Source organism: Phodopus roborovskii, unplaced genomic scaffold (genome assembly GCF_943737965.1).
Source record: "Phodopus roborovskii unplaced genomic scaffold, PHOROB, whole genome shotgun sequence".
Lineage (NCBI taxonomy): Eukaryota > Metazoa > Chordata > Mammalia > Rodentia > Cricetidae > Phodopus > Phodopus roborovskii.
This window is the reverse complement of record NW_026126459.1, coordinates 12,976,935-12,992,471: the sequence shown is the minus strand read 5'-3', so window position 1 is coordinate 12,992,471 and position 15,537 is coordinate 12,976,935. Positions and strand designations below refer to the sequence as shown.

Below are 15,537 nucleotides of genomic sequence, written 5' to 3'. Positions count from 1 at the left end.
GTTAAGAGCACTGGCTGCTTTTCCAGAGGTCCCGAGTGCTACTCCCAGCAACCACGTGGTGGCTCACAACCATTTATGAGATCTGGTGCCCTCTTCAGGCATACAACATATATGCAGGCAGAACACTGTATACATAATAAATAAGCAAATCTTTAAAAAATATTAAACTCCTAGCTTGAAAATAGATAAAATAGGTAACTAAAGAATAGTTATGAAATAATTGGCAACCTGTGTGTGGCTAGCTGCACTTGGCTCTCTCTGTTCTCAGATGCCTAGAACTCAGGCCAGAAAGGTGAGGCATGTGTGGACCTAGATCATCATCCTCACAGCTACATCCTGGAGTGAGTCTGTACCAAGCTGCAGAAAGGTCTGTCCTCAGTATCTCAGGAGCTGGGTCTCACTCTCAGGGAGCCTTGCTCCTCCTCCTTCCTCAGCCTGGCTTGTGCTACCTCCTCTTCCTACCAGAACTTGCTTGTAGCTTCCCTGACTCACTTCTCATGCATTGGTGTGAAGCTTCCTCTCTCAGCTTCTTTGCAGCTCTTGGGACATCCCTCCTAGCACTGAGACATGTTCTTGGGAAGCTTTCTCTGGTCCTCAGCCTCCTGTACTATCACTGCTCCATCTTCTTGGGGAGACACCACTACTGGGTACTTGAGCTGTCCCCACCCAGGACTAATCTCACAAAACCTAGCTGTTTCCTATGTAGCCTGTCTTCCAGTGATACTTTAAGTTCTCATTCAGTGGACTTCTACTAAACTAAGGTCATATCCTAATGCCTCTTCTAAAAACTCAAGCCTTTGGAGCCAGGCCTCCTGTTATAGCCCCTTTCTCCATTCTTGCTTACTAGGCTTCAACTCTGAGGTTTTCTTTGTGTAAACATGCTCAGGGCTCTCTAACCACAGGATCTTTATATGTTGCTAGCCCACTTGCCTGTCCATTCTACTACTGAACCCTTTGAGTTTCCTTGGTCTCATCAATAATCCTGTTTCCTCAGAAAAGATGCCCCTCCCCCTCATTATTGCTCTTATCCTGTGGCTGACACTTCCCTCCATTACCCAATCTCCATCTGGTCAACCTCTTCTGACATAACTGTGGGGAATACAAATTGTGAGGGGGAACTCTGTTCCTCAAACATCTGGTGCTCACCTCACTCCTATGTGGTGCTCACCTCATTCTAATCTGGTGTTCAGCTCACTCCTATGTAGTGCTCACCTCACGCCTATGTGGTGCTCACCTCACGCCTATCTGGTAGAACAGTCCTGCACTGCTACATGTAGTGATTATTATCCTGAAGCGTGATGCTCTCCAGATATCTTCTCCATCTCTGCAATATGGTTTGATGGCATCAATAATAGTCTGGGGCAAAGAATTAGAGTCAGTTTGGTTTTCAATTTATTGATCATTTCCTTAAACTGAACAAAACAGCAATACTGGATGGAATTCTACAAGATAATCTTGCCCTCTTGCTATTTCTTAGTAATGACTAATTGTTAATGATCAACTTAAATTAAAATGTCTTATATTTTCATATTAAGTCCATGTTTTATGGACTCTAAGGCATGAATATACTATAATCCTTTATGTAACCCAGAAAACAAACAACTTAATATAGTTTTCTAGTCACAATTTCTTTTTAAAATTTATTTATTTTTATTTTATGTACTTTGGTATTTTGCTTGCATTTATCTCTGTGTGAGGATGTTGGATCCCCTAGAATTGGAGTTACAGACAGTTATGAGCTGTCATGTGGGTGATGGGAATTGAACCCTGGGTCCTCTGGAAGAATAGCCAGTGCTTTTAACTCTGAGCCATCTCTCCAGTCCCACAATTTCTTTTTTTTAATCAATATTTTATTCAAAATGAACTAGAATCCTCTAATTTTCCAAAAGGGATAGTGGTAACCAAATCAATCAGACTGAAAAAGAAATTAGACTATACTTTAAAAATTAAATGAAAGCATAACATGAGAATTTGACAAAACTGAGAATGTTCACAAAAGCATTGTGAATACAGATAGAGGGTGAGACCATAATGAATTTGCAGGAATAAGACCATGTTGCTGAGTTGTATCACAAGACAGAATAATTTCTCCATTACAATTTTCTATGATAGTCTGGTGTCTACCAAGCTATTAATTACCTCCTGCTTAAACCTGCCTTGGCATTCTTCATGGAAGGATTCCAAGTGCCCACCCCCATGCCTGGAGCTCACCTCCTCAAATCTGCAGGTGGCATTCACCCGGACCATGGCAGCTGGCTTCAGCACCTTGCTCTCATGAAGTCGCAAACACACAAGGTCTGCAGCACTGTTGGAGGGAGCGCAGACCAAAATCCGACTGTCCGGCAAAGCATAATGTACCTTCATTAAGAAGTGAGAGACCAGGGATATTACTGCCATGGAGTGGAAACTCTGAGTCAGTATACTACATACAGATTCTTTTTATAGGGAATAGGGGTGAGGGCTTGGATACTAATCCCTAAGCATCTGAAACATTCCCTGCAATGTCAAAGTGACTATTCTGCCTCACTGGCCACAGATGAGATGTAATCAAGTGGTAGCCACCCTTCCCCACACGCTACTTCCATATACATACAGAGAAAGAGAGAATGCAGGGTTATCCAAAGCCTGTATATGCTATAACCCCAGCTCTGCAACCATAACCTTCTACACACCTCCACAGATATCTCCACAGACAGCACCAAGTTATATCAATCTCTCAAGCCCAGCTTGCAATATAGCATAGAACACTCATAGTGTGTTTGCTAATCAAAATCCAGAATGACACTGTAATCCTATACACACAGTATTTTCATAAATTTAATTGGTATACAAAAGAAATAACAACAAGTGCTGAAGAGTGGTGGCTTCAGTACTGTCCTGGCAACTTCTTCAGTAAAGCTTCACCATGAGATCAAAGGGTTACTATTCTAGAGATGAAGTTTCCTTCTATACTTGCAAAATAAACTTAAAATCTTAATACATAAACAGATAATGTTAGGAGCTAAATCTCTCTCTAGTTCTTTACAAATGTCTCTAAAGTTCAAAGTAATACCTCCTCAGATACAAACACATGAATACAGCAGACCTACAACAACCAGCACCACCATCCTTACCTGCAAAACAGCCTCAATTATTGTCACAGTCTTCCCAGTCCCAGGAGGTCCAAAAAGAATATATGGGAGGGGTCGGCAGTCACCACTTAGAATTCTCCTCACTGCCAGCTTTTGGTTTTCATTGAGTACCGGATTGAAGAACTCCTTATCTCTTGCTTTAGGGATCTGAATTTCATCTACTGCATTTCAAGTGGAAAGACAGCCTAATCAAAGACCTTATTAGATGTTATAAAGGTCAAATAAATCCTGACAATCAATAATTTTCAGTGTGACAGAAGACCATGCTCCAAAACCATCTATATTTTTTGAGGCAAAGTCAGGGAAAGTAAGTAGCTTTCCAAGTCAATTATAGATACAATATCACCTGAAATATTACATACAGGGTTTAAAAACTTTTTTTGTTGGTGATTTTCCCCAAACATTAAATGAGTTGTTTTAGTCTGCATACAAATCAATAAGTCTCACTGTGGCACTTTCACACACACTTCATTTGGGTTGACCTCCCTGACCCCAGTCTTCACTCCACCACACTTCTACTGCCCCCCTTTCTTCCCTCACTGCCCACACTCTGCTTTCATGTCACATGTATTCTAAATCCCTCTTCCTTTCACTAACACTCCTTAAGACTTCATTCCTTCTCACAGCACTTTCTATTTTTATGACCTTGATACCAACATATATACATGTCTAATAATGAAAATTTAAGATCTATGTATGAGAGAAAACCACCTGGTATCTGTCTTTTCAAGTCTGGGAAACTACTTAACAATTTCCATTCATTTCCAAAAAAGGGTCATGACTTTCTTTATCTTAATTCATCTATGTATATGTAGTATATTTTATGTTTCATCTGATGATGGACAGCTGGGTTGATTCCATGTTTTAGTTTAATAGTAAGTATGTATCTGCAAGCATCTCTTGTATACTGACTTAAATTTCTAGGGGCATATATCTAGTAGTATAGCTGGACAATATGATAGTTACTATAATTATAGTTTTAAAAAAGATCTATTTTGTGCCAGGTGGTAGTGGCACATGCCTTTAATCCCAGCACTTGGGAGGTAGAGGCAAGTGGATCTCTGTGAGTTCGAGGCCAGCCTGGTCTACAGAGCAAGTTCCAGGACAGAGTCCAAAGCAATACAGAGAAACCCTATCTCAAAACACCAAAAAAGAAAAAAAAAAAAAAAAAAAAAAAGGATTTTGTATGTATGAATGTTTGCCTGCGTGTATGTCTGTGCACCACATGAGTTCCTGGTGTCTGTACAAGCCAGAAGAGGGTGTCAAATTCACTGGAACTGAAGTTGCAGATGTTTGTGAGCTGATATGTAGGTACTAGGAACAAAACATGGGTCCTCTGCATGGACAGCCAGTGCTTCTTCAACAATGAGCTATCTCTCCAGCCCTATTTTTTTTTTTTAAATTTCTAGACTGATTTACTAGTAGTAAGAATGGGTTCTTCGTAAGTATTTGTTGTCTGTCTTCTTGATGTTAACCTTTCTGCCTGGGGGTGAGATAGAATTTTAAGTAGTTTTAATTTGTATTTCCCTGATGGCTAAAGATGTTGAACACATTTTTAAATGTTTACTAGGCATTTGTGCTTGTCACTATTACAACTCAGGTGTGCTGAATCCTGCTTGTAGGTTTTGCTACTGAGGCTACGTGAGGGGTTACTTGAGTCCATGAATTTAAGACCAGCTTAGATGACAGGGCAAGACTCTGATTTAAATATACAGAGTAAACAACAACTTAAGAGCACACATGGCAAGAATAATACATAATCTAAGTTTTTCTAAAGCATCAAGACATCCCTTGGGAGCAGGTAGACAGGGCTTCAGCCTTCTCTGGGGACAATGTCATGACTGTATCTCCAACCAGTGTGCTTCTTAGGCACCTTCTTTCAAGCACATACAGGTTTTTTTTTTTATTGTTCTTCTCTGATCCCATTATACACTTGTACCCAACTCACTAGTATCTGTAGGAGTGGCAGCCTTCTCTGGCAGGTCTGAGGTATCCATGTGCCTCTCCTTTGTTGTGTGTTTAGTTTGGTCCTTCACTGTTTTCTTGTTCTGGAAATAATCATGAAGAAAGTAGTTACATCAATAGCTTTGTGAACCCAAGCTTAAACAGCAGCAAACACACCTACCAACAACATTCTGCTGTCACATTTAACAATTCTTTGGATATGTCCAGGTCTACCCCTTGAAACATAATTCAAACATGAGACAGTTAATAAAAACCTGCCTAAAAGTTTATGCTTTTCTTCCCTAGCTCTTTGAAAAGTAAATATAAATAAACTGATTTTGGTCATGCTGAAATTGAAACAAAGAGGATCCAAGTTTTATTTGGTTAACATACATCCTGCCTCTTCCAAGGCTGGCCTAAGCAGGGAAGACTCTGCTAGCCAACCTTGGGAAAAACCTCTCCTGAAGGCAATGGGAACTTTGCTGTGCAGTATCTCTATGCTTTCCTGAGAACACAGAAAGCCAATGCTGCCTGTCAACCATGTTCAAAGCCTACAGAAGAACTGGTTTTGCAAGTTTTAAATATTGATAGACTTTGCTCTGGGCTAATGGAATTGAGTTTTTAATCCTTCTATTACAAACATTTTCTAATTCATAGCTTTGCACATGTATCTTTGTGCAATCAGTGCCTTTCATAAAACGAATCTTGTAAAAGCAATGCATCATAACATTTCTTCATTAAAATATATGCATTGTCAAATTTTATTTCAGGATTTCCCAATATGACCTCCCATCACTATCATATTGGTACTGCAGAGGATAACCAGTATGGTTTTGGTCCATGTGCCTGGCTCTGTTTTTAATTATATTTATCTGAGCATAGTCTAGTATGATGATATACTTTGACATGAAGATGTGTAAATATTCTTTTTCAATACTATGCTATGTAACCCAGGCTGAGATTCCAGGTGTGGGATACCACATGGCCCCATTATGCTTCCTTATGTTTTTTGCCTGCTCCTCCTTTTCTGAATGGCAAATAACAAGTTTGTGAGACCACTTGAGGTTGTTTTATGAATTGATATTTGTCACTCAATTTAGAAAGAGAACTTGTGAATAATAGAAACTGTTTTTCCTCATGTTCTTTGAAATCTTTCCTGTTGTTTTTACATAGTTTTTAGTGTTATGTCTTTAAGTTCACCACTTTTTATTTGGACCACTTACTCTGATATTACATTTTGTTTACCTTAGGAACTGAAATTTTCATCCCTAAAGGATGGAGTTGTGTTTTGTTTTAAATTTATCTTTCATGTCCCCCAGTTAAAGTTTTCATGTCTTTTTGAGACAGGGTCTTATTATGTAGCTCTACTTGGCCTGTACCTCCCTATGGAGATTTCTAATGCATAGACATCTGCCTGCCTCTGCCTACTAAGAGCTGGGATTAAAGGTGTATACCACCATGCCTGATCCAGTGTCTTCTATTTTCCTGACTAATTAATACCTGTTCTAATGCCCTTGTATTCTAACTTTACAACTGGGTTATTTGGGGGTAGAGTCTGGTTTCAATTAAAATTTTCCATTCTTGTTGTACTAAGTCTGTTTTGCAGTGCTGGGTTTGAGCCCAGGCTGGGCAGGGTCTCTATGAGCTCTATTGCTAGTCCAGGTTATTTTTTTTTTAACCAGATGTCAGACATTACGGGTTTTCTACTTATTGAGATCTAGATATATTTTCTACTTATTGAGCTCTAGAGTATATTTTTTGTTTGAATTAAAAAAAAAAAACTTAAAAAGATTTATTTTATGTGAGTACTTTGCTTCCATGTCTGTGTTTACCATGTGAGTGCCTTTTATCCATGGAGGTCAGGAAAGGGAATAGATCCCTCTAGAATTGGAGTTACAGGCACTTGTAAGTTACCATGTGGGTGCTAGGAATCAAATCTAGGTCCTTTGTGAGAGCAGCAAATCCTCTTCAATGCTGAATCATCTCTCAAGCACCTGCTTGTATTTTTAAAGACAGGGACTCAGGCTAGCCTCAAACTTACTGTGTAATTGACAATGACCTTGGACTCTATACCTTCATGCCTCTATTGGGAATATAGACTACACCACTGTGCTCAGTCAATACTTTACTCTAGGATGCAGATCAACAACCTGGAATTTTTTTTTTCAAGACAGGGTTTCTCTGTATAACAGTCCTGACAGTCCTGGAACTTGTTCTATACACCAGACTGGCCTCAAACTTAAGAGATTCTCTTGCCTCTGTCTCCCAAGTGCTGGGATTAAAGGTGTGTGCCACCACCATCCAGCACCTGGAATTTAAACGGTTGCTCACATCCTGTTGGTCTATGAACATGGTCCTGACACTAAGGCTAGATTTCTCTGGTTGTAGTACTGTGTCAACTTTGGGAATGTTATCTTCCAGTCTTGGGTATTTTTCTCATAAGCTAAAAGACTGGCAGGGAAAACTCCAGGGATACTTAAAGTCTGCCTGTCATTTTGTTCTCTCGTCAGTACTCTGCTTTGTCAACTTTATCTTTCAAATTTGTCTCGTAAAGTGTCTCTTCTGGATTTTTTTTTTCTGCTCTGCAAATGCTATGTTCTCAACAATGCTGCTCAAATCGCTTGTTTCTTCTTGCTCAGGAGTATGTGCTAATATAGCAAATATCCAATGTCTTGAATGACTGTTTTATGTATTTTGTATGAGCTTTTTTTTTTTTTTTTGAAGAGGGTACTGGGGATTGAACTTGGGGCCTCTTTTCCACTGGAGCTTTATCTCTAGCTCTTTTATTTCCATATAATTCCATCTTTAAAATATTTATGTTTTATGTATACAAGTGTTTTGGCTGCACCATGTTGTGTGTAGTGCACATGGAGGCCAGAAGAGTCTGTCAGATCTGTGGGAACTGGGATTATAGACAATTGCAAGTTGCCAAATGGTGTGGGAGTCCAACCTGGGTCCTCTGGAAGACCTCTTTACTTCTGAGCTCTCTCTCCAGCTCCTATAATTCCATGTTGGTTGACTGATAGAATGCTAGAATTTGTTTAGAAATTGGCTCATAATAATATTCTACACTTAGGAATACCACAATTCAGCCAGTTAGGAAATCCTCATCTACACAGCAGTAGCTTCTCTTCATCCCGTCCTTTCATCTCCTACATAGACTTTTCCTGAGAATCAGACAATGGAATGAACCAGGAGTAAGGTGATAAAAGACAGAGCTTTACAGAGCCCAATAAAGACTTCTATTTTTAGATCAAAATAGATGTCTAGAAGCAAATACATAGTCGATGATTTTTTTTAAAAGAAGACTTATTTATTTATATATGAATATAGCTGCATGTATGCCCTTATTCCAGAAGAGGGCAGCAGATTCCATTAGAGATGGTTGTGAGCTACCATGTGGTTGCTGGGAATTAAACTCAGAACCTCTAGAAGAGCAGTCAGTGTTCTTAACTACTGAGCCATCTCTCCAGCTCCCAGCTAGTGATTTTTCATTAAAGTACTTTAGCTTCTTGCTTCTTTAAAGGGCTTCCTTATTTCAAGATTATTTTCTAAATAATCTGATTTGTCTGGTACTCTTTTTTAAATAATGTATTTTCATATGCATTGGTATTTTGTCTGCATGTATGTCTGTGTAAGGGTATTATCTCCTGGAATTGGGAGATACAGACAGTTGTGAGCTGCCATGTAGATGCTGGGAATTGAACCCAGATCCTCTGGAAGAGCAGTCAGTGCTCTTAACCACTAAGCCACCTCTTCAGCCCCCAGCTAATGATTTCTGACAGACCTTTTCTTATTTTGTGCACTACTGTAGCCCAATTTTTTTGTGGGTTCTAAGTTTTGAACTCAAGTCCTCATGGTTGAGCAGCAGGTGCTTTACCCATTGAGCTGTATCCACAGCTGTAAAACTTTTGCTCCTAAATAACTATGTTTAATGCTTACCATAAATGCCATTGTCAGCATTGTTGGAGAAGTTTATTTTTTGTTAACATTAGTCAATGATTACTGAGAATAAGTATCTTGTTGAATGTTTAGCCATAAATGGGACATCTGTGTCATTGTCTTCAAGGCTCAGATAATGTCACTAAATCAGGGGCTAGAAGGATATAAGAGCCAGGGAAAAGGTGGGAAGCTATGTGGATCACAGATTTCTGGGCACAGGACCATTGCACTCTTCAGCTTACAGCAGCTGTGATTACTTGTACACGACTATCCTGAGCCTATCATGGAGGAGAGAGGTTCATGCACTCTACCTCCCTAGAAAATTTATGCACAGTTAATGGCTGAAAGGGGAGGGAGAAACTTTTTCTTCAGTGGTACAGTAACTGGTAAGATGTTCATACGACTGTAAACGAACTAACTCTTAGTCATGTTCCTGTAAGCAACCCAATAAAAGTAGATGGGGAAGAGAGGCTGTATCAAGAAAAGGATAAGTGAGTGGGATGAACATAAGAGAGAATAATGGGAGTGACTGTGATTGAAATATATTATGTACGGAGGCTGGAGAGATGGCTCAGAGGGTAAGATGTTCTTCCAGAGGTCTTGAGTTCAATTCTCAGCAACCACATGGTGGCTCACAACCATCTGTAATGATATCTGGTGCCAGACAGAACATTGTATAAAATAAATAAATAAATCTAAAAAAATATATTATTACATGTATGAAAATGTCATAATGACATTAATAAATAATTAATATATATGCTAAACCATTAGAAAGTAAAGCAATTAACAGGGATTCTAAGCAACAAGACCTTTGAACTTTTGGAGAGCACGTATAGAAGAGTAAAAGAGTTCCTAAATATTACATGTAATTTGAAAATTTTATATTATTATACACTTAAGACATTCCCATGAAATCACATTCCAACAGCACACAACTGTAGTTTGCAAACCTCAAGCTGAAATGGATGACTTTTTATATTATGAGAAACACAATGATAAATAAAAAACTATTTCTATTTTATTTACAAAATGTACTAAGTGCCTAGTACACTACCTCCAAGACAAAGGCACTAAGTTAACATTTATAGAAAGAAGCACTGGGTTAGAGACGTAAAAAATACAGTATCTTTGCAATGCTTATAGACTTCAAATGTAAAGACATGTTGGGTGTACATCCTTTTAGACATTTTCTATGCATATACAAGCACATAAATGCCCCTCCCCCAGTGTATATAAAGAGTGCCAAAATTTTTCTTCCAGATAGGGCTATATTAAGTAGCCCTAGGTGGCCTGGAATTCTTATTGTAGACTAGGTTGGCCTCAAATTCACAAAGAGCTTCCTGAATGTTAGAATTAAAGGTGTTCATCATCTAAAAGCATATAACTTTAAAATAAATTGGTATGATCATGTGAGCATCCATATCTTAATTTTTCCTTGTTTAAATATATTGCAGCACCCTGGTCCTACAAATGATAGTATATACATTTAAACTAAACATATCCTGTATTTTATTAAGATTTATTTTTTACTGTATGTGTATGGATTTGTCTGTGAATATGTGGGTGCACCTGTGCATACAATGTCCTTATGGGCCAGAAGAGGGCATCAGATCCTTTGAAATGGGAGTTGCTATCTGCCATCTGCATGCTGAGAGTCAAACCTGGGTCTTCCTCAAGAGCAACAAGTACTCTTAACCAATGAGTCATCTCTCCAGCCCCTCCTTCATTTTTGAGACAGTTTCACTATGTATTTCTGGCTGTCCTGAAACTCACTCTGTAGACTAGGTTGGTTGGCCCTGAACTCATAGAGTTCACGGAGGCCTGCCTCTGCCTCTCAAGTTCTGGGATTAAAAGGTATAAACCACCACACCCAGCAATTTTAGCTTCATTTTAATTGAAATTTTGGATTATTTGTGAATAACATTCCTCTACTCCAGTCAAATGAGAACTGATTTCATATATTCTACTTAAATACCAAAGTCATCGAAACATTACCTTGGTGATAGATTGTCCATCAATTTTGGTGTCCTGTGCAAGGCTCCAATTCCCTGTCACCTGGGGAGACTGTAAAATGATTTCTTCTGGAAACAACACTTTGAAATAAGAAAAAGTAAATGGGCAGATATTATTTGAAAGTATGAATGAACACAACCTAAACATCAATGGCTGATTCTAAAACAGTTCACATTCCACTCTATTCAAAGTCCTCTTTTTCTAGTATTACATAGACCTTGCAACAAGCCATTACTTTTCTTTGTGAGAACAAAGATGAATTACATTACCAGGAGTAAATATAGAGAGCAATGAACTAATTTTCAATTACTTAAGTATATTTTTACAGTTAAAATAGTTAAGAAGGGGGAGGGGGAGACAAACAGGCCAACAGGAAGATTAAAAACATGCTGTCATATAATTTTAATTATTACACATGGCTGAAGAACTGAGGAGACCATTTTGCACAAAATTTCCATGAACTATATAAACTTACTTTAGGGAGATTTAATACTACCAATCTACAAAACACACCTTTTACACCCAAATGGATGACCTGTTCAAGTGCATAGTGACACCGTCTGCTTGTGGTCCTGCCAGAAAGAAAACATAAAACAAAGAACCCTAAGTTTAGAACTTACAAAAATTTGATTCCATTTGAGTGTTAATTCCAAACTCCAAAACTTAGATAAAATTTTTGTTTATTTGCGAGTGACTACAATTTAATTGCCTCTATGATGGCTTGTGTGTCTTTAAGAGATTAGGTCATGAGGTCAAATCACTTGTGTGTGTGAAAAACATTGCTACAAAATGAATTCAAACTCTTTGTTTTGGTTTTCTCTTCTGGCCCATTCATCATGTGTTCTCTTCAGTGTTCTATTGACATGCTTTGATGCAGCAAGAAGGCCCTCACCAATGCTGTAAAGCCTTCAGAACAGTGAGTATAAAACTTTTCTTAATAAATTACCCAGTCTGTGGTATCTGTCATAGCAACAGAAAACAGACAAGACAATAAACTTTCATCAATAACACTAACACAAACTTTATGAAAAGCTTGTAGATAAAAGATTACATAGAGGCCAGGTGTTATAGGGCCATTAAGGTATGTTTCTGCCCCTATGTGAAGGGAAAGTGTACCCACACAAAATATCAGACAATTAGGTGTTTTATACCAAAGTTTAAACAGAGACAACTAAGGATTCAGGATAACAGTCACCATTCTTATAGAAGAGTACTGTGTCAAGAGAAAAACAATTTTGCTATAGTTTTTTTTTCACTTGAAATTGGAAAAAAAACACAGGAAATTAAAAACCATTTTCAATAAATCAAGATTACTAATACTCCAAAAGCAAAAATGAAGATGCATTATCTGTTCTACTGGGTAAGCTGGCTCTTATCACAGAGCAGAGCTGCTTCATGCCTTAGAGAGAGAGGACAGGTTTCTTGAAGACTCTTATGGTGATGGGACACAACACAACATAAGACACCTGAACATTCTCAACTATTACTACTGCTAAAAGCCACCATCAGGATCCATTTCTGCAGTACAAAACTGGAAGTATTTATTCTGATAACTCTGTGAGGTGTACTGAACCTTTGTAAGCCCTGTGTTCCTATCTTTGCAAGATAACTGCTTGGGATACAATAAACTCCTTATAAAGAGAGATAAGAGCTGGGATAGAATCACCCCGAGCTTTGGCCAAACTGTAACAAAGAGATAGAAAATCAGAAAAATTAAGTAGATGTGTGTGGAAGGGGGGGGGGCAACATACAAAACTTTCAAAGGAGGGCAGGAGAAAGAAAGGATCACAAAAAACAACTTCCCTAGGTATGAACTAGTGGTTCAAGAGGAAGATTTGCCAGATGTCAACTGTCTATTGTAGTAGCATCTTTATATAAGAGATTCTCAGGGCTGGAGAGATGGCTTAGTTGTTTAGCGCGCGCGCGCGCACACACACACACACACACACACACACATACACAGAGAGACAGAGAGAGAGAGAGAGAGAGGAGAGAGGAGGGAGGAGGAGGAAGAGAGAGAGAAAAAGAGAGAGACTGACTTTTAAAAAAGAATCTATTATGTCTTCACTGGGGACTAAATGATGACCAGCAACTAAGCTAGAGTGGTAAAGTAACTCAGGGTAATATCCATCCAGCACCAAACACATGAAGTACAAAAAGGAAGGCTTTCAGCCAGGTGTTGGTGATGCACACTTTTAATTCTAGCACTTGGGAGGCAGAGGCAGGTGGATCTCTGTGAGTTTGAGGCCAGCCTGGTCTACAGAGCAAGTTCCAGAACAGGCTCCAAAGCAATACAGAGAACCGTCTCAAAAAAAAAAAAAAAAAAAAAAAGGCAGGCCTTATAACATATGAGGATCTGGAGAAAGAAAAGCGGACGGAGCCCCCAAAAAGAGGAAAAAGGAAATAATAAAAGATCAGAGCAAAACTTAATACAACAGGGGGCAGAAGAATAAAGAATGGCATGCCAGGGTGCCAGAAGTGAGGTCTTTGACAAGGTCATGGCCTGGAGCGATGGCCCACTAGTTAAGAGTAGACTGCTCTTGTAGAGGATCAAGGTTAGATTCCTAGCACCCAGATGGCAGCTAACTATCATCTGTAACTCCAGTCCTAGGGAATTTGATGCCCTCTTATGGTTTCCATGGGAAAAAGGCATGCATATAATGCACAGACATACATGTAGGCAAGACACTCAACACACATATGATGAAATAAAAAATAATTTTAAAGACCCTGCATTTCTAGAGATATTGATGAGGAAAAAATACAAAAAATCACTAACATCAGGAATTAGAAATGTGAGATCACTATAGATGACACATAAAGGAAACACATAGTAAGAAAAGTCTGTAAATAACTTAAATGCAAACAAGACAACCTGGATGAAGTTCAGAGGTCTTAAAATGTATAGACTCCTAAAGCTTACAGGAACCTAATAATCAGGTCAGAAATATGGCTCAGCAGGCAAAGGGAATTGCCACTCAAGTCTGAGTTTAATTCCCAAACTCAAGTAAAGGTCCAAGAACAGAACTGACTACACAAAGTCTTCCTCTGAGCTCCATGTACACTTTGACACATGCATCCACATATATCATGCACACTTACATACATGTGTGTACACATATACATACAAATATACACAGGCACACATACATGCATGCCATGCATGCAAATAAGAACCTAGTACTAAGCCTAAATGATCCTTTTTCTAGTAGAACAATGGACTACATAGCTTAAAAGCTTACCACAGAGAAAACTCCATATCTAGAAGCCCTCAGAAGGGACTCCAATAAATATCTAAGGAAGAAATTAAATTTACTCTATACAAAGTTTTCCAGACTATACAGTACATTGTAGACCAATATGTCTCATAAACATAAATATAAAAAAATGAATAAAATTTTAGCAAATTAGATCTAACACACACACAAAGAAACCACATCATAACCAAATATCATTCATTTCAGGAGGCAAATTACAAAGATGAAATTACATTAGAAACAATTTAAGAAAATTGACTAGTGAACCCAAAACAGAAAACCACCATAACTTTGAAAGATATAGAAAAAGCATTTGACAAAATCAGTGTCTATTCTTTTTGTTTGTTTGAGACAGGTTTTTACTATGTAGGCTTGGCTGGCCTGGAACTCAGCCTCCTGAGTGCTCAGTATCTATTCTTGTCTAAAAATTACCAGTAAACTAGGAATCTCCTCAGTCTGCTAGAAGGATACATCAAAACCTTCCATGTCACCTTGAACTCCTTGTAAAGAGGAAATACAGAGAGCAAACAATTGGAAATTAAAGGTAATATTGTTTACAATAGTATTGAACTTTTAAAAAACAGGGCCAGGAGCCAGGAGTAATGGTGCATAGCTTTAATCCCAGCATCCAAGAGGCAGAGACAGGTGGATCTCTGTAAATTTGAGCTTCCTGGTCTACACAGCAGAGTTTCAGGCCAGCCAAGGCTATACAGTGAGACCCTGTCACCCTGTTTCAAAAAACAAACAAACAAACAACAAACAAACAAAAAGCTGGACAGCAGGCACAACATGGTGGTTTACACCTTTAATCACAGTACTCAGGAGACAGAGGTATGTGGATCTCTGAATTCAAGGACAATCTAGTCTAGAGACCTAGTTCTAGGACAGCAAGGGCTATACAGAAAATCCTGTCTCAAAAGAAAAAAAGCATCCCAATAGCATCAATTTTCCTTAAACTTACCAAGAGATAAAAGACTATACTTAGAATTTCTCAGAAACACTGGATTGGTTAGGAGGGCTGGGTCCTCTGAAAAGGGGCCCACTGTTCTGCCCCCAAGTTTGGCACCAGATTAACTGAGGGTGCAATAAAACCACCAAACTGGACTTCTCCATGGGTAGAAAGGTTTACTGTAAACATAAAACTGCTGTGTGGCTATCTCTCTGGTGGTGGAGAGAGAAGAGTCAGAGGCACTTGGGGAGAGTCCAAAGCTGCCCTGGCTACTTCTCAGGGATAGAGAGAGTAGCAA

General features: G+C 38.7%; 1 protein-coding gene across 1 annotated transcript in view; it reads right to left on the bottom strand.

Annotated features, from left to right (window-relative positions):
• Mov10l1 (Mov10 like RISC complex RNA helicase 1) overlaps window positions 1–15,537 on the bottom strand; it is a 62,325-nt gene that overhangs the window by 18,446 nt on the left and 28,342 nt on the right. Inside the window, exons 14-17 of the mRNA XM_051189112.1 lie at window positions 12,700–12,716; window positions 3,114–3,292; window positions 2,212–2,358; window positions 1,235–1,356 (exon numbers count right to left, since the gene is read on the bottom strand). Coding sequence (XP_051045069.1) covers window positions 1,235–1,356; window positions 2,212–2,358; window positions 3,114–3,292; window positions 12,700–12,716 — 465 coding nt within the window. The remainder of the gene's footprint in view (window positions 1–1,234; window positions 1,357–2,211; window positions 2,359–3,113; window positions 3,293–12,699; window positions 12,717–15,537) is intronic.